At 40.0% G+C, this 26,520-nt stretch overlaps 1 protein-coding gene across 5 annotated transcripts in view; it reads right to left on the bottom strand.

Annotated features, from left to right (window-relative positions):
* Positions 1-26,520, bottom strand: part of TBCE (tubulin folding cofactor E) — a 139,092-nt gene that overhangs the window by 90,443 nt on the left and 22,129 nt on the right. For all 5 annotated transcript variants that reach the window (XR_008998853.1, XM_036919292.2, XM_036919293.2 and 2 more), the window contains one exon: positions 26,341-26,471. Coding sequence is in view for 4 of the 5 variants with exons in the window: in XM_036919292.2 (XP_036775187.2) it covers positions 26,341-26,440 (100 nt within the window). In the remaining variant the exon portion in view is untranslated. The remainder of the gene's footprint in view (positions 1-26,340; positions 26,472-26,520) is intronic.

The raw sequence follows: 26,520 nt of genomic DNA, 5'->3' as shown, positions 1-26,520 counted from the left end.
TCCATCAACATCATCCACCACATCAACAAAAAGAAGGACAAAACCACATGATCATCTCCATAGATGCTGAAAAAGCATTCAACAAAATTCAACATCCATTCATGATAAAAACTCTCAACAAAATGGGCACAGAGGGCAAGTACCTCAACATAATAAAGGCCATATATGATAAACCCACAGCTAACATCATACTGAACAGAGAGAAGCTGAAAGCTTTTCCTCTAAGATTGGGAACAAGACAGGGATGTCCACTCTCCCCACTGTTATTTAACACAGTACTGGAGGTCCTAGCCACGGCAATTAGAAAAAACAAAGAAATACAAGGAATCCAGATTGGTAAAGAAGAAGTCAAACTGTCACTATTTGCAGATGACATGATATTGTACATAAAAAACCCTAAAGATGCCACTCCAAAACTACTAGAACTAATATCGGAATTCAGCAAAGTTGCAGGATACAAAATTAACACACAGAAATCTGTGGTTTTCTTATACCCTAACAATAGACCAATTGAAAGAGAAATCAGGAAAACAGTTCCATTCACAATTGCATCAAAAAGAATAAAATACCTAGGAATAAATCTAACCAAGGAAGTGAAAGATCTATACCCTGAAAACTACAAGGCACTCTAAAGAAAAATTAAAAAGGACACTAACAAATGGAAACTTATCCCATGCTCTTGGCTAGGAAGAATTAATATCGTCAAAATGGCCATCCTGCCCAAAGCAATATACATATTGGATGCAACTATCAAATTACCAACATTATTCTTCAACGAACTGGAAAAAATAGTTCAAAAATTCATATGGAAACACCAAAGACCTCAAATAGCCAAAGCAATCCTGAGAAGGAAGAATTAAGTGGGGGGATCTTGCTCCCCAACTTCAAGCTCTACTACAAAGCCACAGTAATCAGGACAATTTGGTACTGGCACAAGAACAGAGCCACAGACCAGTGGAACAGAAAAAAGACTCCAGACATTGACCCAAACATATATGGTCAATTAATATATGATAAAGGAGCCATGGACATACAGTGGGGATAAGACAGTCTCTTCAACAGATGGTGCTGGCAAAACTGGACAGCTACATGTAAGAGAATGAAACTGGATCACTGTCTAACCCCATACACAAAAGTAAATTCGAAATGGATCAAAGACCTGAATGTAAGTCATGAAACCATAAAACTCTTAGAAAAAACATAGGCAAAAATCTCTTGCACATAAACGTGAAAAACTTCTTCATGAGCATATCTCCCCGGGCAAGGGAAACAAAACTAAAATGAAGACGTGGGACTATATCAAGCTGAAAAGCTTCTGTACAGCAAAGGACACAACCAATAGAACCAAAAGCATTCTTCAGTATGGAGAATATATTCATAAATGAAAGAGCCAATAAAGGGTTGACAACCAAAATATATAAAGAGCTCACACACCTCAACAAACAAAAAACAAATAATCCAATTAAAAAATGGACAGAGGATCTGAAAAGACACTTCTCCAAAGAAGAAATTCAGATGGCCAACAGACACATGAAATGATGCTCCACATTGCTAGTCATCAGAGAAATGCAAATCAAAACCACAATGAGATATCACCTCACACCAGCAAGGATCAACACCATCCAAAAGACAGAACAACAAATGTTGGCGAGGTTGTAGAGAAAGGGGAACCCTCCTACACTGCTGGTGGGAATGTAAATTAGTTCAACCATTGTGGAAAGCAGTATGGATGTTCCTCAAAAAGCTCAAAATAGAAATACCATTTGACCCAAGAATTCCACTTCTAGGAATTTACCCTAAGAATGCAGCAGCCCAGTTTGAAAAAAACAGATGCACTCCTATGTTTATCGCAGCACTATTTAAAATAGCCAAGAAATGGAAGCAACCTAAGTGTCTATCAGTAGATGAATGGACAAAGAAGATGTGGTACATATACACAATGGAATATTATTCAGCCATAAGAAGAAAACAAATCCTACCATTTGCAACAACATGGATGGCGCTAGAGTGTATTATGCTCAGTGAAATAAGCCAGGCGGAGAAAGACAAGTACCAAATGATTTCACTCATATGTGGAGTATAAGAACAAAGAAAAACTGAAGGAACAAAACAGCAGCAGAATAATAGAACCCAAGAATGGACTAACAGTTACCAAGGGAAAGGGACTAGGGAGGATGGGTGGGAAGGGAAGGATAAGGGCGGTGAAGAAGAAAGGGGGCATTACAATTAGTATGTATAATGTGGGGTGGGGGGCACAGGGAGAGTGTGCAACACAGAGAAGACAAGTCATGATACTACAGCATATTACTATGCTGATGGACAGTGACTGTAATTGGGTTTGTTGGGGGGGACTTTGTGAAGGCGGGAGCCTAATAAACGTAAAGTTCTTCATGTAATTGTAGATTAATGATACCAAAGAAAAATACAGCTGTTTACTAGAATTCGTGCCTCGTACTTAAAATTGCTGTGCATCATAATCCTTTTCACTGGCAAAGATGTCTTATAGCAAGTGCTGGACATAGGCCACGGGGCATAAATCTGTAAAGAAGTGGAAAATCAACCTTTTCAAAAAATATTACTTCTCTCTCACTTACCAACTTTACATCTCCCTGTATGGTCCCAGAAGATGGCTGGTTAGCCAGAGACAGGTAAGATTTCTCAAGGGAGGAGCAACCTAAGACCGGCACAGTCACAGGGGGGCCATCAGGTGAGAAATTGGGGATCAACAGAGGTGAAGCTTAGAACCTCACCTCCCCAGTTTTGAGAGAAATCTTCTGCACCTGTGGATGTTTTGTTGCCTTTGCACAGCTCAGATCAAAACACAGTCTATAAGCATAGACCCGTTCACCTGCACCTACCTTCTAATTGCACTACATTTATTTTCTGTCTTTACTCTTCTTTATGTAAGTTCAAAACATGGACTTTTACTTTGTATTGTAGAATGTAGAGAACTACACTATGTCAAAAAAAAACCTTCCATTAGAAATTGTCTACTAGTTATACTCCTATATCTATGTACTACTTAAAAGAGAAGGGGGATATGTGGGATTGATGGGGTTAATACATAATTCAAGGAAGGTAGAAATCAAATGTACAAGCACACATGACTTGATTGTTTTTCCCACACACTCTGTTGATGTGTAATCAAGGACTGAGTGATGAGAACCAAAGCAGTTCTCATGGCTCGGAGCTATCTTCAAACAATTTTGGTATCCTTGAGAAGTGTCGCATCCTTGGGCTAGACTCAAGGCTGGAGAATGATGTTTGAGTTCACTGTAAGTTCATTTACTTAACAAATATGAGAAATGCCTTCTCGGCATTGCTCTTGAGCTGTTAACGCCTTGAGTCCCCTGGCTGGCCCTTTCAGGTCTTTGATATCTCATCACGTCTCCTCCCTTGTCTGCAGCTTGGAGGCAGGGAGGGAACCGACTGTGGTACCATCAGACAATGGAATATTATTTAGCACTAAAAAGAAATGAGTTATCAAGCCATGAAAAAATGTGGCTTAAATGCATACTACTAAGTGAAAAAGACAATCTGAAAAAGTGACATACTGTATGATTCCAACTATGTGACTTTCTGGAAAAGGCAAAGCCATGGAGACAGTAAAAAGATCAATGGTTGCCAGGACTTAGGTGGGGGATGCATAGGCAGAGCACAGAGGATTTTTAGGACAGTGAAATAATTCTGTGTGATATTATAATGGTGGATAAATGTCACTGTACATTTTCCAAAACCCAAAGAATGTACAACCAAGAGTGAACTCGAATGTAAATGATAGACATTAAAAGAAAAATCAAAAGTAGTAGCAATGAGGTATAAAACATAGCTCTTGAGTTTCTCTGCAGCAAGGAAAAGAAGATACAATTATCTTGACCAGTAGTAGAAACATTTTGGTTCAGTAGAAGAAAGCCTTTTGTCCCTGCCTGTGAGCTAATGGTAATCTGTCACTGGGAGTACTTGTATGAGTAAGATAATGAAGGACACATCTTCCTTGGTAACAGCTTTACAACATACTCACTGGTGTTTCATAAATGACTATCTTTTTTTAATTAAAGTATCATTGATAACAATCTTATGAAGGTTTCACATGAACAACATTGTGGTCTCAACATTCACCCATATTATCAAGTCCTCACCAACCCCCACCCTGTTTGCAGTCACTGTTTATCAGCGTAGTAAGATGCTATAGAGTCATTAAAAAGCAGCTATTTCTTAACTCAAGCCAAAGCCAGAGCTCAGGATAGAAAGCTTAGTTTTGTAGAGGCATTACAAAAGGCTCAAATGGTTTTGTTTCACTTTCTGGTGATCTCATCTTCCACCAGTACTACATGGGTGTATCCTAAGGAATGAAACCAACCATTCTCAAAATGGGGCCTCAAGAATCATCTAGGGAATGTGTTAAATATGAAGAGTCCTGATTGGGAGAACTGGACAGCTATATGCAAGAGAATGAAACTGCATTACTGTCTAACTCGGTACACAAAAGTAAACTCAAAATGGATCAAAAACCTCAATGTAAGACTTGAAAACAAAACTCTTCGAAGAAAACATAGGCAAAAATCTCTTCAAAATAAGTATGAGCAATTTTTTCCTGGACATATCTCCTCAGGCAAGGGAAAAAATAAAAAATGAACAAGTGGGACTACATCAAACTAAAAGGCTTCTGTACAGCAAAGGACACCATCAGCAGAACGAAAAGGCATTCTACAGTATGGGAGAATATATTTGTAAACAATTTATCTGATAAGGCATTAACATCCAAAATATATAAAGAACTCATATGACTCAACACCAAAAAAAAAAAACACAACCCAATTAAAAAATGGGCAGAGGACTTGAACAGACATTTTTCAAAAGAAGAAATACAGCTGGCCAACAGGCACATGAAAAGATGCTCTGCATAACTAATCATTAGGGAAACACAAATCAAAACCACAATGAGTTATCATCCCACAACAGTTAGAATGGCTACTATCCAAAAGACAAGAAATGACAAGTGCTGGCAAGGATATGGAGAAATGGGAACCCTCCTACACTGCTGGTGGGAATGTAAATTAGTACAGCTGCTATGGAAAGCAGTATGGAGGTTCCTCAAAAATTAAAAATAGAAATACCATTCAACTCAGTAATTCCACTTACAGGAATTCACCCGAAGAAAACAAGATCCCAGATTCAAAAAGACATATGCACCTCTATGTTTATCACCACATTATTTATAATAGCCAACATATGGAAGCAACCTAAATGTCCATCAATAGATCAATGGATAAAGAAGATGTTGTGTAATTGCACAATGGAATATTATTCAGCCACACAAAAAAAGAAATCCTGTCATTTGCAACAACATGGACGGCTGTAGAGGGTATTATGCTCAGTGAAATAAGCCAGATGGAGAAAGATAAATACCATACGATTTCACTTATCTGTGGAATAAGAAAACAAAGAAAAATAGAATGAACAAAAGAGCAGTACACTTATAGACACTGAGAAGTGACGAATGGTTACCATGTGGAAGGGGCTAGGGTGCATGGGTGGGGAATGCAATGGGGATAAAGGTGCACAAAAATTCTCAATCATAATATAAGTTGGTCACAGCATGGAGAATACAGTTAATGATTCTGTGACATGTTGACAGAGAGTAACCGCACAAGAAGGTGTGAGGATTTAATAATATGAGTAACTGCTGAACCACCATGCTGCGTATTTGAAACCAATATAAGATTGTGTATCAATAATACTTCAATAAAATAAAAATGAAGAGTCCTGGACCATAACTCAGACTTATGGAATTAGAATCTCTAGGGTGTAGAACATGAGAATTTGTATTTTTGACAAGTAACTCAGGCATATTGCATTAAATTTCCCTACCAAAACAAACACTGCCTCAGCTAGGTGTCTGATTACAGTAAGACAACAGTAATTCCAAACTGAAGTCACTTAAACTGAAGAACAGATTTTCTAATCCTAGATACAAGGCATGTGGTCGACAAGGGTAATAGTTTAATTTGACTACTAAAGACCACACTTTCTGGCCCCAAGGGCCATATCAATTTTTATATTTATTGCATCGGTTATCTGGCAGATGACAATAAAGTATCATGTTCTAACAAAAATCAATATATTATGATGATTTTCTTATAGATGGAAATTAAGTGTTCTGAAAAAGGAACACAGTAACACAGTAATTCACATTAACAACAAGAACAGCAAAAACAGTAATAATCTCTAACATTTAAGCAGTTCTTACTTCCTGTCAGGAACAGTTCTAAAATATATTAATTTATTGAATCCTCATAACAACCCTTTAAAGTAGAGGACCACCCAGTTAGACACAATTGTGGGCTACAGAAATACCACTAACTTGGAGAAGAAAGAATTCTCTCTCAGGAAGCAAACCTACACCTCTGTTCAAAGCCTCAAATAAGTACACACCTGAGTACCAATTTTTTGCATCTATAAAGTATGAAGGAGAGGACTGGGTGCCTAAAACACTTTAAGTTAGAAATTACCAAACACTTATTTCTCCTATGAAAAACTCTGCTACAAATTATAAGCAGGGCCACATTCCAATAATAAAGAGCTATAAAATGCATTCTCAAATAATTAAATGCATTACCTAATTACACTATTTGCAATTTTTCATCTGAATACTACCATGTGTATGTCAAAGACAATGACTGGTTTTGACATATGTTTAAATGTTCTTGTAGACAGTCTTTCAACAGGTTTAGCTGTTTCTTCCATTTGTCCCTAGAACATGAAAACATATCATGTCATCCCCTCATTTAAACACACATACACCTTGCTATTTGCTCTGGTAAGAAGACAAAAGCATGATTCACCTAAATGCTATACAAACTGCTCAAAAAGAACACTGTTACACATACTTCATGTAGAGATCTGCTACCAGATAGCTTGTGTTGACTCCAATTCTCAATGTAGAATTTCAATAAAGACTATGACTAAAGCACATTAAAAACTTAGGAATAACAACAGCAAAAGAACAACACTGCAGTCAATAAATATTTTTAAAAATAAGTTGGGCTACTACTCAGCTCATAAATAATGTCAAAAGTCTACAGTACATAAATAAATGTTACAAAAGTCTTAAAATGCCAAATAACAACTTTCCCCTTTTGTGGGGAAAAAAAGAGTGTAACAACAGTAACGGGTAGGTAATACAGATTTTCTTTATATGGGATACCAAGAAACTATAATCTAAAATTAATCAAGAAAAAAGCTTATATAGAATTTTGATGGCATAGATAGGTTAATAGACCTATAATCTTGAAGGACTACATGATCAACCACTTTTAAGAATTAACTCATCCATCTTGGGACTAATCTTCAAGGACTATAAGTTAAGAGGCTAATTATGACAAAGTTTTTCAATAATCTGGTCTATCTGACTTAAAAGAACTCTATTCACCAACATGACAATATAAAATCAAAATTTAAGTTTAAAATGTACACATTATTTTGTAAGAAAATGTATTTAATTTTTAGAGATGCATGGTGAAATATTTCAAGGTGAAATGCCACTATGTATATCTTTTAACTTAAAATGCTTAAGCAAAAAATAAATGAAACAAAATAACAATATGTTAACAATAGTTAAACTGAAATGAGTGCATAAGTATACAGGTGTTCCTTATACTATTCTACTTTTCTATATGTTTCAAGCTTTTTATAATACAAGAAAATATACATATCCTTCTTAAACCTGTTCTATTCTTAGGACTTAATCTTACAAACATAGCTTTGTCCACTAAAAAGGCCGGAACAATGAACAACCCAGTAGTAATGGGCACCCTTAGAGCTCAGACTGTGACCTCCAAATGCTATTTGCCACTAAAATTTTTTTTTTTAACCAAAATTTTGGAAAAATGGCTGAAAATGTGATGTGGGGCAAATAATGTGGAAGATGGACCTTGCACATCTGAAAGCTTCCATATCATATCAGGAAAGAAGCTATCAAAAACCATCAGGGAACATCAAAAGTACTCAGAAGCCAATTTGAAGGGGTGCCTTCTGGTCAAAGATGGGACAATTTGAGCAGCAATAAGAATAACAACACTGACCTGAAACATACCAAATATGTTTAAACCTATGAGTTTATAAAGATTTAAGTTTGCTGGTAGTCCATGAATCAACTTATTATTGTGATGATAAGTAAATAAAAGAATCAAATATTTATCTTGCCTATCAATCATTTTGGAAAGCAAATAATTAACACAGGGATGTTTTCAATAGTGTAAGTTCTCCAGCTACTTATATAATCCATTAGAAGAATGGTAAAAGAAAATTATTAGAATTTCACCATTTAAATCCAAATGAAATAATGGATATAAGCTATGCTCAGCAATAACTGCCAACATCCCAAAAAGAGATACAACCATTATGTGATGAAAGCACACATCACCTATAAAACACTTGTACTAAAAAAAGTGTATGAAACCTGAATCTGATCAAGCCTATATATAACTCCCAATTTACAGGAAATGTAGAAAAGAGAAAAATATATTAACATCATGAGGGTACAATCAGGAAAATCCAGAATACAGAAAATTTTAAAAGACAGACAACACAATTTTTCAAACAAATAAACTGAAAGGGGAGGAAAAAAAGGAATATAGAGAACCAATCCAGGAAATCCCATGTCCAACAAATAGGCCTGCCAGAAATAAAAAGCGGGTAAAAATGGAAGCATAAACATTATCAAAGATATTTTAGAAGAAAACTTCTCATAACTGAAGAGATACATGTGACCTGGATTGAACAAACTTAATGAAGAAATCAAGAAAGACTTTATCAGTGGGGGAAAAAAGCCCAGCCAGACACAGCAACTTTTCATCATAAGCCCTTATGTACTTACTGCATTCTTACCATGTTTATGTATTATTTTAATAAATATTTAAAAAGGAAAAGACAAAGCAGCAAGGCTTCAAGAATGTCCCAAGATTAATTATCTCTACGTGTAAATGAAACTATAAGAAAATCTGGTTGTTATATATTACTTTAAAAATAACAACATCTATAACCTAAACAAAAATCCCCTTCTTTCATCATGGAAAATTACAATAGTTCTCTAAACACTAAAAAAAAAGATAAAATGGATAGAATTCTTGGGATAGGCCTCAGAGTCTGCATGGTCAGAGTCAGACCTTTTAAGAGTTCCAAGTCAGAAGCTGGAATTTGGGGGACTGGAAATTGGTATGCAGGTTTTGATAAGATATGAAGAACAGAGGAAAATATTAAAGAGAACAAGAGCAGATTTCAAACTTTCTCATGAGAAGTCAATTGTGAAACTTTGTTCCTTGATAAATTCAGTTTTTCTGTTTTGAAATTTCTGTACCAGTAAGTGACAATGTAATTCAATTGCTATTTAGGATTCAATAAACTAAATGTAGAACACAAAATATCTATAAGAATCTACAAGACATATGTTTCAACCATTTTATTTAATATTAATATAATATTAACATTATTGGGTAAATGGAACCCAAATATTGTAGGACCATTTAATTTAGTCACTGCATACAATCAGGCAATAATATCAGATTTTAGTTATCATACAGCATATTAAAAAATAATTCTAAAGGCAAAGAACCATTAACACAATCACTAAAGAGGAAATAAAATAGAGCATATAGATTAATATGAAGCAACTCCAGTTATATCTATGTAAGAATATTCAAGTACTAAATATGTAATTTTAAGCATATAAATGTAATTATCTAAAAGGCCTACTTACTATATTTCATTAATGAACAGTTACATATTCATATATTAAATCACATAATATGAAGTAGTACATTTAGAGACAGTGCTTCACACTTTCACAAAACAATTTTAATCACTCCTCACATGCATTTATGATATCAGTGTCTGACTATCATCACGAGTGACACTTTCAAAGTATTTCACACAGTTATCTAGGATATATGTATTAGTTCCCTATGATTGCTATAAAACAACACAAATTTATTAATCATACAGTTCCTTAGGTCAGAAGGTGGAGGAGGGTCTCACTGGACTAAAATCACAGTGTTGCAAAACTGTATTCCCTTCTGGAGGCTCTAGAGGAAAACCTGTTTCCTTACCTTCTCCAGTTTCTAAAAGCCACATATATACCCTGGTTCGTGACCCCCTCCATCTTCAAAGCCCACAACAGCCAGTCAAAACTTTCTCACATCACATCCCTCTGGCATTATTTTGCCTTATGCTTCTACTGACTCATGTGATTACATTAGGCTCACTTAGCTAACCTCCATCTTAAAGTCAGCTGATTAGCAATCTTAATTTCACATGCAACCCTAATTCTCCTTTGCCACACGTGGGGAAAATGAAAGTTCCTACAGTCAGGATCCTCACCTGAACCTCAACTACTTAAAGATGTAACTGGCCTACTGCTAGGCTACTGCTTCCACACCCATAGGCAATAAGCTACTACTGACTGAGTCACTATATAAAGAGCTCTGCCCAGTACACTGGGCAGAGTCAGAGACACTAGTGCTCAACCTACCATGGGGAGAACAAGTCAGGTAATAAAGCCTTACATGCCAAGAACATTCTACTGTCATCTCTTTGGTCGCATTGAATCCACAGTGAAAGTGCCTGGGGCTGAAACTCATTGGGGCAAGACACCACGTAACCTAACATAACAACCCCAGGTTCTAGGGACAGGAGGGGGCATTATTATGCCTGCACAGCACTTCATCTTTACTTCCACCTGAACAGTTTTTTTTGTTTTGTTTAGTTTTGTTTTTTGTTCAAAACTTTTTTTGGTATAATTAATCCAGAGTTACATGAGGAACATTATATTTAATAGACTGCCCCCATCACCAAGTCCCCCCCACAAATGCCATTATAGTCACTGCCCATCAGAGTAGTAAGATGCTGCAGAATCACTACTTGTCTTCTCCATGTTGGACAGCACTCCGTAAGCCCACCCCCCAAATTATACGTTATTTGTAATGCCCCATTTCTTCCCCCGCTCCCTTATCCTTCCATTCCCATCCATCCTCCCCAGTCCCTTTCCCTTTGGTAAATGTTAGTCCATTCTTGGGTTCTGTGTTTCTGCTGTTGTTTTGTTCCTTCAGTTTTTCTTTGTTCTTATATTCCACATATGAGTGAAATCATTTGATACTTCTCTTTCTCCTCCTGGCTTATTTCACTGAGCATAATACCCTCTAGTTCCATCCATGTTGTTGCAAATGGTAGGATTTGTTTTCTTCTTATGGCTGAATAATACTCCATTGTGCATATGTACCACATCTTCTTTATCCATTCATCTACTGATGGACACTTAGGTTACTTCCATTTCTTAGCTATTGTAAAAAGTGCTGCGATAAACATAGGGGTGCATATGTCTTTCCCAAACTGGGCAGCTGAATTCTTAGGGTAAATTCCTAGAAGTGGAATTCCTGGGACAAATGGTATTTCTATTTTGAGCATTTTGAGGAACATCCATACTGCTTTCCACAATGGTTGAACTAATTTACATTCCTACCAGCAGCGTAGAAGGTTTCCCCTTTCTCCACATCCTCGCCATCAATTGTTGTTGTTTGTCTTTAGGATGGTGGCGATCCTTACTGGTGTGAGGTGATATCTCACTGTGGTTTTAATTTGCATTTCTCTAATGACTAGTCATGTGGAGCATCATTTCATGTGTCGTTGGCCTCTGAATTTCTTCTCTGGAGAACTGTCTGTTCAGCTCCTCTTACCATTTTTTGATTGGATTATTTGGGTTTTGTTTGTTGAGGTGCATGAGCTCTTTATATATTTTGGATGTCAACCCTTTATCAGATATGTCACTTATGAATATATTCTCCCATACTGTAGGATGCCTTTTTGCTCCACTGGTGGTGTCCTTTGCTTTACAGAAGCTTTTCAGTTTGACGTAGTCCCACCTGTTCATTTTTGCTTTTGTTTCCCTTGCCTGGGGAGTTAATAAGTTCATTAAGAAGTCGCTCATGTTTATGTCCAAGAGATTTTTGCCTACGTTTTTTTCTAAGAGTTTTATGGTTTCATGACTTACATTCAGGTCTTTGATCCATTTCTAATTTACTTTTGTGTATGGGGTTAGACAATGATCCAGTTTCATTCTCTTACATGTAGCTGTCCAGTTTTGCCACACCAGCTGTTGAAGAGGCTGTCATTTTCCCATTGTATGTCCATGACTCCATTATCATATATTAATTGATCGTACATGTTGGGGTTAATGTCTGGACTCTCTCTTCTGCTCCACTGGTCTGCGGATCTGTTCTTACTCCAGTACCAAATTATCTTGATTACTGTGGCTTTGTAGTACAGCTTGAAGTTGGGAAGCAAGATGCCCCCTGCTTTATTCTTCTTTCTCAAGATTGCTTGGGTATTTGGGGTCTTTTGTAGTTCCACATGAATTTTAAAACTGTTCCAGTTCGTTGAAGAATGTTGTTGGTATTTTGATAGGCATTGCATTGAATCTGTAGATTGTTTAGGGCAGGATGGCCATTTTGACAGTATTAATTCTTCCTAGCCACCTGAACAGTTTTAAAATACAACATTAACAGAAAAGAAATTGAATTGGTAATCAAAAAACCACCCAAGAACTAAATCCCTGACCCAGATGGATTCACCACTGAATTTCATCAGACATATAGAGAAGACATAATACCCATTCTCCTTAAAGTTTTCCAAAAAATAGAAGAGGAGGGAACACTTCCCAACTCATTCTATGAAGCCAGCGTCACTCTAGTACCAAAACTAGGCAAAGACACCACAAAAAAAGAAAATTACAGACCAATATCCCTGATTAACATAGATGCAAAAATACTCAACAAAATGTTAGCAAACCGAATTCAAAAATCCATCAAGAAGATAATACACCATGATCAAGTGGGATTCATCTCAGGGATGCAAGAATAATACAACCTTTGAAAATCCATCAATATCATCCACCACATAAACAAAAAGAAGGGCAAAAACCACATGATCTTCTCCATAGACGCTGAAAAAGCATTTGACAAAATTCAACATCCGTTCATGATAAAAACTCTCAACAAAATGGGTATAGAGGGCAAGTACCTCAACATAATAAAGGCCATATATGACAAACCCACAGCCAACATCATACTTAACAGCAAGAAGCTGAAAGCTCTTCCTCTGAGATAGGGAACAAGAACAGGGATGCCCACTCTCCCCACTGTTATTTAACATAGTACTGGAGGTCCTGGCCACAGCAATCAGACAAAACAAAGAAATACAATGCATCCAGATTGGTAAAGAAGAAATCAAAGTGTCACTATTTGCAGATGACATGATATTATACATAAAAAACCCTAAAGAATCCACTCCAAAACTACTAGAATTAATATCTAAATTCAGCAAAGTTGCAGGATACAAAATTAATACACAGAAATCTGTTGCACTCCTATACACTAACGATGAACTAGCAGAAAGAGAAATCAGGAAAACAATTCCACTCACAGTGCAGCAAAAAGAATAAGAATAAAATATGTAGGATTAAACCTAACCAAGAAAGTGAAAGACCTATACCCTGAAAACTACAAGACACTCTTAAGAGAAATTAAAGAGGACACTAACAAATGGAAACTCATTCCATGCACTTGGCTAGGAAGAATTAATATTGTCAAAATGGCCATCCTGCCCAAAGCAATATACAGATTCAATGCAATCCCTATCAAAATACCAACAACATTCTTCAATGAACTGGAAAAAATAGTTCTAAAATTCATATGGAACCACAATAGACCCCGAATAGCCAAAGCAATCCTGAGAAGGAAGAATAAAGCAGGGGGATATCACTTTCCAACATCAAATTCTACTACAAAGGCACAGTAATCAAGACAATTTGGTACTGGCACAGGAACAGATCCATAGACCAATGGAACAGAATAGAGAGTCCAGATATTAACCCAAACATATATGGTTAATTAATATATGCTAAAGGAGCCATGGACATACAGTGAGGAAATGACAGCCTCTTCAACAGCTGGTGTTGGCAAAACTGGACAGCTACGTGTAAGAGAATGAAACTGGATCATTGTCTAACCCCATACACAAAAGTAAATTAGAAATGGATCAAAGACCTGAATGTAAGTCATGAAACCATAAAACTCTTAGAAAAAGCAGGCAAAAATCTCTTGGACATAAACATGAGTGACTTCTTCATGAACATATCTCCCCAGACAAGGGAAACAAAAGCAAAAATGAACAGGTGGGACTACGTCAAACTGAAAAGCATCTGTGCAGCAAAGGACACCACCAGTGGAGCAAAAAGGCATCCTACAGTATGGGAGAATATATTCATAAATGACATATCTGATAAAGGGTTGACATCCAAAATATATAAAGAGCTCATGCACCTCAACAAACAAAACCCAAATAATCCAATCAAAAAATGGTAAGAGGAGCTGAACAGACAGTTCTCCAGAGAAGAAATTCAGAGGCCAACGACACATGAAATGATGCTCCATATAACTAGTCATTAGAGAAATGCAAATTAAAACCACAGTGAGATATCACCTCACACCAGCAAGGATCACCACCATCCTAAAGACAAACAACAACAATTGATGGCGAGGATGTGGAGAAAGGGGAAACCTTCTACGCTGCTGGTAGGAATGTAAACTAGTTCAACCATTGTGGAAGGCAGTATGGATGTTCCTCAAAATGCTCAAAATAGAAATACCATTTGTTCCAGGAATTCCACTTCTAGGAATTTACCCTAAGAATGCAGCAGCCCAGTTTGAAAAAGACATATGTACCCCTATGTTTATCACAGCACTATTTACAATAGCCAAGAAATGGAAGTAACCTAAGTGTCCATCAGTAGATGAATGGATAAAGAAGATGTGGTACATATACACAATGGAGTATTATTCAGCCATAAGAAGAAAACAAATCCTACCATTTGCAACAGCATGGATGGAACTAGAGGGTATTATGCTCAGTGAAATAAGCCAGGAGGAGAAAGAGAAGTATCAAATGATTTCACTCATCTGTGGAGTATAAGAACAATGAAAAAACTGAAGGAGCAAAACAGCAGAAGACTCACAGAACCCAAGAATGGACTAACAGTTACCAAAGGGAAAGGGACTGGGGAGGATGGGTGGGAAGGGAGGGATACTGGGGGGTGGGAAGAAAGGAGGCATTATAATTAGCATGTATAATGGAGGCAGGGCAGAGGGAGGGCTGTACAACACAGAGAAGACAAGTAGTGATTCTACAACATCTTACTACACTGAAGGACAGTGACTGTAATGGGGTATGTGGGGGGAAGTTGGTGATGGGGGGAGTCTAGTAAACATAATGCTCCTCATGTAATTGTAGATTAATGATAACAAAAAGAAAAAATACAACATTAAAGAAAATCTGTGTATGATGTTGTCTCAGGAAATTAAATCTCCAATCACAAGTCATTTACAAAACATTAGGACCGCTGTATTTCTTTTTTAAATAATTTGTTTAATATTTACAGCAATAGTTAACACTATGCACAATAACTGATCTATGTGCTTTAACACTTTGCCCGAGTCAGTTGTCTGAACAACCCTCTAACAACATCCAGTGAAGGAACCCCATGAACTAACTACGTTAAATTTCTCTGTATCTCTATACCAATTCTGTCAAATGACCTCTAAGAGAAATCCAAAAGTAGCATCAATTGAGGTAAAGTAATGGAGAGAATGACCCATTGATAGAAAATTTAATAAACAGTAAATACACAATAGCTCTCTGTTTTGCCAATGGGTTTCAGCCCTGGAGAAGTTCACTGTGGATTCAGTGAGAACGAAGAATGACAACAGAATGTTCTTGGGGTTGAAGTGTTTATACCCAATGTTTTGCCAATGGGTTTCAGCCCTGGACAAGTTCACCAGGGATTCAATGTGACCAAAGAAATTACAGTGGAATGTTCTTGGGGTGAAAGGGTTATACCCAACTTTATTTCCATGGCGGCAGGTCAATCACTAGAATCCTGTCCACTCAGAGCGAGTCTGCATGCAGCAAGTTGGTCTCTGCCTCTGGGCTTCTCTACCCCCTCAGCTGTCTCAGTCTCTGTCCTCGGTGCTGCCACCATTCCAGCCTCTGCTATGCTCTCCTGCAGCCTTGCAGCCATGCCATCGTGTCTCCAGAGCACTGGGTGGAGATTTGTATATAGTCAATAACAATGTATTGCCCACACATGTGTAGTGAGCTACACAACCAAGGCCGCATAAGAATCCTGACCACAGGGACCTTCACTTTATCCACACCCAATTTTACTCCCATGATGGCAGGTCAATCACCAGAATCCTGTCCTCTCAGAGCAAGTCTGCATGCAGTAAGCTGGTCTCTGCCTCTGGGCCTCTCCACCTCTGCAGCCATCTCAGTCTCTGTTCTTGGCTCTGCCACCACTCCAGCCCCCTCCAGCTGTGCAGCCCAGAGCACTGGCAGAGCTCTTCATATAGAGTGCATAACAACGTGTTGCCCACACGTTTGTAATGAGCAAGCCGATCATGGCCGGATGACAACCTTGGCCATAGGAATCTTTATTTTCTCCACACTCCCTCTTTGCTGAATCATAATTTTCTGGAAGATAAATTTGCCTGATGATACATACATGAGGAAGTGTCAAACTTATAAGCAATTTCATAAATGAAAATAATATGCACCACTTCATATTCACTACATTTCCATTAAGTAGCTTCTATCTGTATTACCATATTTGTGATGCCCTACTCCAATCTGCCTTTAGGAATTGGGACTCATTTCCCCCATTTGATGGGAATACTGGCTTTTGGCAGTAAGCCCTCACCTATTGGCCCTGTTTTAGAACTGGCTCTACTAAAAGCAGTGCCTTTTCCAAGGGCACTTCCCCTTCCTAGGACAACCAGAACCCATGTGTCTTGTGACTGGGTTTCAGCCCCAGGCAAGTTCACTATGGATTCAGTGAGACTGAGTAATGACAGTGGAACATGCTTGGGGTAAAAGGGTTTATTACTCAGCTTGTTCTCCCCGCAACAGGTCAAGCACAAGAATTAAATCTGCATCCAACAGTCTGCAGGTCTGTAATCTTCCTTTGTCTCTGCCTCTGCCCAGAGTACTGGGCAGAGCTATTTATAAAGTGACTCAGTCAATAATAGCTTATTGCCTATGGGTGAGGAAGCAGTAGCCTAGCAGTAGGCCAGTTACATCATCAAGTAGTTTAGGTTCAGTTGAGGATCCTGGCCATAGGAACTTCCATTTTCTGCACTATCAAGGATGGATCATCACAGAGGTATAATGCCCAGCCCCCCATCTCAACTAGGAAAGACTCTGAAGGGCCATCTGTCTGGCCAATGGGTTTCAGCCCCGGACAAGTTCACTGTGGATTCAATGAGACCAAAGAAATGACAGTGGAACATTCTTGTGGTGAAAGGGTGTGGATAAAGTGAAGGTCCCTATGGCCAGGATGATCACCTGGCCCTGGTCACATAGCTCACTACACAGATGTGGGCAATATGTCATTACTGACTCTATATGAAGAGCTCCACTCAGTGCTCTGGGTGACACGGTGGCACGGCTGTAGGGCTATACCGCTGTAGGAGAGCAGAGATGAGACTGGAGTGGTGGCAGCGCTGAGGACAGAGACTGAGATGGCTGCAAGGGTAGAGAGGCCCAGAGGCAGAGAGCAGCTTGCTGCATACAAACTCGCTCTGAGTGGATGGGATTCTAGTGACTGAACTGCCACCTTGGGTATAACCCTTTCACCCCAAGAATGTTCCACTATCATTTCTTTGGTCACACTGAATCCATACTGAACTTGCCTGGGGCTGAAACCCATTGGCAAGACAAAGGGTTATACCCCACTTTATTCCCATGGTGGCAAGTCAATCACTAGAATACTGTCCAGTCAGAGTGAGGCTGCATACAGCAAGCTAGTCTCCACCTCTGGGACTCTCTGCCCCCACAGCCATCTCAGTCTCTCTCCTCGGCGCTGCCACCACTGCAGTCTCATCTCTCCTGTCGTGCAGCCCTGCAGCCATGCCACCGTGTTGCCCAGAGCCCTGGGCGGAGATCTTTATAAAGGGTCAATAACGACATATTGCCCACACGTGTGCAGTGAGCTAGCCAATCAGGACCAGCTGAGAATCCTGGCCACAGGACCCTTAACTTTATCCACACCATCCATCTCAGAGTCCCCCACTGTGGATAAAATGAGAGTTCCTGTGGCCAGGATTCTCACCTGGCTGTGGTTGACTAGCTCACTGCACACCTGTGGGCAATACATGGCTGTTGACTCTATAAAAAGAACTCCACCCAGTGCTCTGGGCATGACAGGGTGGCAGGGCTGCAAGGCTGCAGGAGAGCAGAGCAGAGGCTGAGTGGAGGCAGTGCCAAGGACAGAGGCCCAGATGGCTGTGCAGGATGACTGTGCAGAGACGCCCAAAGGACAGCTGTATGGGATGGCTGTGCGGACAGAGGGGCCCAGAGGCAGACACCAGCTTACTTCATGCAGACTTGCTCTGAGTGAATCGGATTTTAGTGACTGACCTACCACCTGGAAATAAAGTTGGGTATAACCATTTCACCCCAAGAACGTTTTGCTGTCATTTTCTTTGGTCACATTGAATCCATAGCAAACTTGCCTGGGGCTGAAACCCATTGACAAGACAATTGGCGAAAGTCGGCAGGGTTCATTGTTAACCAAGGAAAAAGACAGGCTGCTCTTATGGGAGGGGTGCTTCAGCGGGCTGCCCCTGTGAATGGGGAAACAGAGGATCGTCCCCCAATGGGTATGTGGTCTGAGGTGGCTTGCCTGTGCCCCACCCCAGGACTGGAGGCAAGTGGAAGTGACACCTGAGGCAGTAGGGGTGGCTCTTGGTATAGTAAGCAGATCCTTTGAGAAGCAGAGTGCCTGTGAGGCAGCAGGGACTGTGGGTTGGCTGCTTCTCACAGTATTAAAAAAGTCTACAGAGGAGACCCAAGAAATGGCGGCACGAGAACATGAGCTGCAAACTTCTGTGGATTCCCTGAGGAAGGAGATGGCCTTGATGTGGGAGGAGGCAGCACGAGAGCACCAGCAGAAAGGTGTCACTGGAGACGAGATGGCAGCACTGCCAGGTGTTCTGAAGGAGGAAGAGGCCATCAAGGAAAAAGACGAACTCCTGAGGGAAGCACAGGCAGAGGTGGCACAAGAATGTCAGCTGGAAAGCATTGAGCTGAAGGTAAGAGACTTTCTGAAGACTGAGGTGGCACTGTTGTGAGGCACTGTAGCAGAGGAGGCACTTGGGGAAGTGAAGAGAAAGGTGCCATCAGCCCCAGAAATGGAGGAGCTGGGGAAGGATGAAGGGGTGGTGCTGGAGGCACTGGCCCCTCCTGTATTGAAAGCACACCCAGTGGTTGTAAAGAAAATAAAGACCCAGCAGCTGAAAGTTCCCCAAGGAGAGGAGTAGCCCCCTCCCCAGGTCGTGGAGCACTCTATGGTCCACCCCTATACTCAGGCTGAGCCGGTGGCTATGGGACTTAGGGGTGGATGGAATTGTTCTGTCAGTATCAGAGATGGGAAAGCTGTCTTCCCTGACAGTGCAGCCCGCCTTGAGGCAGCAATTACAAAGTGTGAGGTGACACGTACAGTAGCTGAAGCAACAAGGACCCAGAAAGAAATAAGACCTGTTACTCACAGGAGGAATTTGAGGGGCCTCGTGAGGGTTATGAGGACCCAGATGTGGGTTGATTTGATACAGGCAGGAGAAGATGGAAAGAAATTAGACGGGAAGCCAGATAGGATCTTACTGGAGCTATGGCAACAACTGAAACCAGAGCAGCAGTTCTAGCCATTAAGACCAAAGAGGCAGAGGTCAGAGACAGAGCCACGAGTATGGCCTGTGTGTCTCCAAGACTTTTTGCTGGAGAGGCTGGAGATCAATGTTTGAGCTTCCTTGCACAGCGACCATTGCAGAGGACTAAGGGCACATAGACTGAGAGGACAGAATCCTGGATGGGTGGAGTGTAGATAAAATGAGAGTTCATGTGGCCAGGATTCTCACTTGGCCATGGTTGACTAGCTCACTGCACACCTGTGGGCAATACATGGCTGTTGACTCTATGAAAAGAACTCCGCCCAGCACTCTCGGCATGACACGGTGGCAGGGCTGCAAGGCTGCAGGAGAACAGAGCAGAGGCTGCAGTGATGGCAGCGCCAAGGACAGAGGCCCAGAGGATGGCTGTGTGGGATGACTGTGCAGAGAGGCCCGGAGAACGGTTGTGTGGGATGGGTGTGTGGACAGAGGGGCCCAGAGGCCGGCTGTGCAGACAGAGGAGCCCACAGGCAGACACCAGCTTGCTGCACACAGACTTGCTCTGAGAGAATGGGATTTTAGTGACTGACCTGCCACCTGGAAATAAAGTTGGGTATAACCCTTTCACCCCACAAACATTTTGCTGTCATTTTCTTTGGTCACACTGAATCCATAGCGAACTTACCCAGGGCTGAAACCCACTGGCAAGACACCCACATGGTCAGCTTTGTTTAGAGTATATCAACAGGCCCAACTTCTCCCTCCCCCCAATCCTGCTGCCTTCCCTTCCATTAATATTAATCCTTCCACTAGTAATTAGTAAAGTTTCCAAACGTTAAACTTCTTGAGTGGGAATCTCCATCTCAGTTTTTCCCCAGAGAACTAGTGTATTGGAAATTTCCAAGTTTTGGACATTGACCCAATACTTTCAGACAGCAAATTGGCAATACAGATCAAGAACTTTAAAATGTTTGTACCCTTGAGAAGCAATAGTGTAGAAAGGGCATGGACTCTGAAACATAGATTCAAATTGCTGCTGTGCTATATGAAAGCTTTGAGACCTGAGTTTTGGTCTTTCTAGGGAAAATGAAAGTTCCTATGGCCAGGATCCTCACCTGACCCTAAACTACTTGATGATGTAATGGGCCTACTGTGTAGGCTAATGCTTCCACAGTTGTTGCCAATGAGCCATTATTGCTGGGTGTCACTATATAGAGCTGACCAGTGCTCTGCCCAGAAGCAGAGATGGAGATGAACTGTGTATGCCCCAGAGGCAGACGTGATTCCAGCACTAAACCTGCTACAGTGAGAATAAAGCTTGGAATAAATCCTTTGTGGACAAAGTGAAGGTTCCTATGGCCAGGATTCTCACCTGATCTTGGTCAGCTTGCTCACTACACACATAAGCAATATGTCATTACTGATTCTATATAAAGAGTTCCACCCAGTGCTCTGGGTGACATGGTGGCATGGCTGCTGCACAGCTGCAGGGCTTCAGGAAAGCAGAAAGCAGAGGCTGGAGTGGTGGCAGCACCGAGGGCAGAGACTGAGATGGCTGCAGGGGTAGAGAGACCCAGAGGCGGAGGCCAGGTTGCTGCGTGCAGACTTGCTCTGTGTGGATGGGATTCTAATGATTTACCTGCTACAGAGTGAATAAAGTTGACTATAAACCCTTTCACCTGAAGAACATTCCACTGTCATCTCTATGGTCTCACTGAATCCACAGTTAACTTGTCCGGGACTGAAACCCATTGGCAAGACATCCTTTTACACCTAGGGTTCCATTGTTGTTATTCGGTCTGAGTCCAGAGTGAACTTGCCCAGGTGCAATACCTGTCAGGAGAGATGGTCTCCTCTCTAAAAATGGGACCAGCAACATCTATACTTTAAAGTTGTTATAATGTTTAAAGTAGAAGACACATGTACAAGCACCTGGTACATCATCATTGGTTAATTAGTAATTAAGGTTACTAATCAACTGACCTTAGTTAAATGTTACCTTCTCTTCCACATGCCAATAATCCCAGTCAAACAAGGGGGAGAAAAAAGACTCTCCATATTAAGTATCTGTTTAAAGACTTCCACAATAAAGCTTTGGTCCATGAAGGCACGGTAAATATCTAGTTCAGTGGATCTGAAACCTTAGTGAGCTTCAGAATCCCCCAAAAGGACTTCCTAAAACACAGACTGCCAGGCCTCACCTCCAGAGTTTCTGATTCAGTAGTTCTGGGTAAGGCTCAAGAATTTGCATTTATAACAAATAACCAAATGATACTGGTCAGGTACCACACTTTGAGACCCTGTGATGTAAATTTATCACTGAATTCCCAAGTACCACTTCAGACCAGTTCCTAATACATAGAAGATACTCATATATTTGTTGATTGACTAACACATATATATAAGTTTACTACTCTTCTTTACAAAAGTAAAAAAAATGGAATTTGATGTTTAAAAATAAGGAATGATTAAACCAACTATGTACTATACTAAATGTAACCATTAAGTAAAACCATCAACAAAATGAAAAGGCAACTCACTGAATGGGAAAAAATATTTGCAAATCATGTATCTGATAAGGAGCTAATATCCAAATATATAAAAAACTTAAACAACTCACAGCAAAAAAAAAAAAACCAATTAAAAAATGGGCAGAGGATAGAGAACCAAGATGGCAGCGTGAGTAGAGCAGCAGAAATCTCCTCCCAAAACCATATATATATTTGAAAATACAACAAATACAACTAATCCTAAAAGAGAGACCAGAAGACAGGACAAGAGCCAGACTACATCCACACCTGCGAGAACCCAGCACCTCGCGAAGGGGGTAAGATACAAGCCACGGCCTGGCAGGAACCGAGTGCCCCTCACCCCAGTTTCTGGCAGGAGGAGAGGAGTTGGAGCAGGGAGGGAGAGGGAGCCCAGGACTGCTAATCACCCAGCCCTAGCCATCTGCACCGGAGCGCAGACACACAGTGCATGCGGCGTGGGGTGCTGGAAACTAGGGAAACAGGACAGTAAGACCTGTGAGTGGGTCCCCGCAGCCAGTGCATCCGGGACAAAGAAAAGCGAGTGCTTTTTGAAAGTCTTAAAGGGACAGGGACCCCACAGCTGGATGGAAGCGCCCTGGGACACCTAGCCCAACAGTTGCAAATCCTGGGGAACTCTGGGCGTCCGAACCCCTGCAGCACGGCTTGGAGGCCACACACCATGATAAACAGCCTCCTGCCTGTTCCCCCTCCGACGCGGTTCCGCCATGCTGGAGCAGCAACCTGAGGCAGGCCACACCCACAGCAACTGCAGAGCTACATAAACTCCATAGCAGCCGCGCAAGATCACAAGCCCTGTCTGCACGCAGCTGCCCAGCACAAGCTGCTAGAGGCCGCTCTTCTCCCAGGAGAGGAAGGCCGTAAACTGACAAGAAGTGACTTTCTCTTACCCAACACACGCGCCAGCTCCCCACAAATATATCTATCGCCATGAAAAGGCAGAAGAAATTGATACAGACCAAGATCACAGAGGCAAACCCTGAGAAGGAGATAGACCTAACCAGTCTTTCTGAAAAAGAATTAAAAATAAAGCTCATAACCATGCTGATGGAGCTGCAGAGAAATATGCAAGACCTAAGGGATGAAGTCCAGAGGGAGATTACAGATGTCTGGAGGGAGATTACAGAAATGAAACAATCTCTGGAAAGATTTATAAACAGAATAGATAAGATGCAAGAGGCCATTGATGGAATAGAAACCAGAGAACAGGAAGCATAGAAGTTGACGCAGAGAGAGATAAAAGGATCTCCAGGAATGAAACAATATTAAGAGAACTGTGTGACCAATCCAAAAGGAACAATATCCACATTATAGGGGTACCAGAAGAAGAAGAAGAGAGAGAAAGGGATAGAAAGAGTATTTGAAGAAATAATTGCTGAAAACTTCCCCAAACTGGGGGAAGAAATAATCGATCAGACCATGGAAGTGTACAGATCTCCCAACAGAAAGGACCCAAGGAGGACAACACCAAGACACATAATAATTAAAATGGCTAAGATCAAGGACAAGGATAGAGTTTTAAAGGCAGCTAGAGAGAGGAAAAATGTCACCTACAAAGGAAAACCCATCAGGCTATCATCAGACTTCTCAACAGAAACCTTACAGGCCAGAAGAGAATGGCATGATATATTTAATGCAATGAAAGAGAAGGGCCTTGAACCAAGAATACTGTATCCAGCACGACTATCATTTAAATATGAAGGAAGGATTAAACAATTCCCAGACAAGCAAAAGTTGAGGGAATTTGCCTCCCACAAACCACCTCTACAGGGTATTTTAGAGGGACTGCTCTAGATGGGCGCACTTCTAAGACTAAATAGATGTCACCAGAGAAAATAAAATCAGAGCAAAGAAAGCAGACCAACCAAATACTAAATAAAGGCAAAAAATAAAATCAACTACCCATAAAATCAGTTAAAGGAAGCACAAAAGAGTACAGAATAAAACAACCAACATATAAAGAACGGAGGAGGAGGAATAAGAAGGGAGAAAAATAAAGAATGATCAGACAGTGTCTAAAATAGCTCAATAAGTGAGTTTAGTTAGACAGTAAGATACTAAAGAAGTTAACCTTGAACCTTGGCAACCACGAATCTAAAGCCTGCGATGGCAATAAGTACATATCTTTTCAATAATCACCCTAAATGTAAATGGACTGAATGCACCAATCAAAAGACACAGAATAATAGAATGGATAAAAAAGCAAGACCCATCTCTATGCTGCTTACAAGAGACTCACCTCAAACTCAAATACTATAGGAACAAAGAAAGACTGAAGAAACAAAACAGCAACAGAATCATAGAACCTAAGAATTGACTAACAGTTACCAAAGGGAAAGGGACTGGGGAGAAAGGGAGGGAAGGGAGGGATAAGGGTGGGGAAAAAGAAAGGGGGCATTACGATTAGCATGTATAATGTCGGGGGGGGCATGGGGAGGGCTGTGCAACACAGAGAAGACAAGTAGTGATTCTACAGCATCTTACTATGCTGATGGACAGTACTGTAATGGGGTTTATGGGGGGGGATTTGGTGAAGGGGTGACCCTAGTAAACATAATACTCTTCATGTAATTGTAGATTAATGACAACAAAATAATAAATTAATTAATTTTAAAAAAATGGGCAGAGGATCTGAATAGACATTTTTTCCAAAGAAGACATAGAGATGGCCATTAGGTACATGAAAAGGTGCTCAACATCACTAATCATCAGGGACATGAAATCAAAACAACAATGAGGTATCACCCGTTAGAATGGTCACTATCCAAAAGACAAGAATTAACAAGTGTTGGCAAGGACGTGGAGAAAAGGGAACTCTTCTGCACTGTTGCTGAGAATGTGAATTGGTGCAGTCACTATGGAAAACAGTATGTAGGGTAGTCAAAAAATTAAAAATAGAACCACCATAGGATCTAGAATTCCACTTCTGGGTATTTATCCAAGAAAAAGCAAAACACTAACTCCAACAGATATCTGCACCCCACTTTTTCACTGCAGCCATTTTCACAATAATCAAGACATGAAAACAACCTAAGCATCCACTGATGCATGAATGGATAAAGCAAAGGTGGTATTTATACACAATGGAATATTATTCAGCCATAAAAAGCAAGGAAATCTTGTCATTTGTGACAACATGGATAGACCTTCAGAGCATTATGCTACGTGAAATAAGTCAGACAGAGAAAGATAAGTACCACGTGATCGCTCATATATTTGGAATCTAAAAAATAACAAAAGAACAAACTGTTATATACAGAGAAAGACTAGTGGTTGTCAGAGGTGGAGGGTGAGGGAAGGGTGAAATGGATGAAGGGTATAAAAATGCAATTATAAAAAAATAAGTCCTGGGGATGTTATAGTATGGTGACTATAGTTAATAACGCTGTACTGTAAATTTGAAAGTTGCTGAGAGAATAGATCTTAAAAGTTCTCATTACAAGAAAAAAATGTGTAACTGTATGTGGCAACAGATGTTAAAAAGACTTGTTGAGGTGATCATTTCACAGTATATACAAATATTGAATCATTACGTTGTATATCTGTAACTAATATAATGTTATGTCAATTAGATCTCAATAAAAAAACAAGTAAAATGCTATAGAAACACAGATAAATACATATAAAATAAGTGAAAAAGGTAACACAAAATTGTATATCAATTTAAACTACATTAAACATATACACACATGGATCGATGACAAAAGAAATTTCAAAAAATGACTTAGTTTTTGAGGTTAGGATTAAAGAATTCAAAATTTTTTGTTGTTTAAAATTTACTCAGAAGATATTTTAAGGTTGACTTAATTTACAATACCAGCACTAAGTAATTAGATAAGTGTGTGAATAAAACCATAGATTCCAGAGGATATTGTCACCCAATTAAAACAAATGTGTATAGGAAACATCTATGAATTGGTTGTTAGTTGCCTCAAAACTTGAAGTTACAAAGTATTACTGAGAAGCCTACACAGAAAAATCTACAAAACATATATACATACACACACAAAAATATAAATTACCTGTCACAGGAGGGACAACACCAGAAAAACGCACTGTTGCATGTTCTCCATTAACTTCAACTCTTCGACCAATGACATCTAATGTCAAAGTGTCATTCATTATAAAGTAGTCAGAATCCAAAATATGAGATCTAGGGGAAAAAATTGTAACAGTAACAAGAACTTAATGAAATCTTAAAA

This window comes from Manis pentadactyla, chromosome 8 (genome assembly GCF_030020395.1).
Source record: "Manis pentadactyla isolate mManPen7 chromosome 8, mManPen7.hap1, whole genome shotgun sequence".
In the NCBI taxonomy this organism is placed as follows: Eukaryota; Metazoa; Chordata; class Mammalia; order Pholidota; family Manidae; genus Manis; species Manis pentadactyla.
This window is presented reverse-complemented; position numbering and strand designations above follow the sequence as displayed.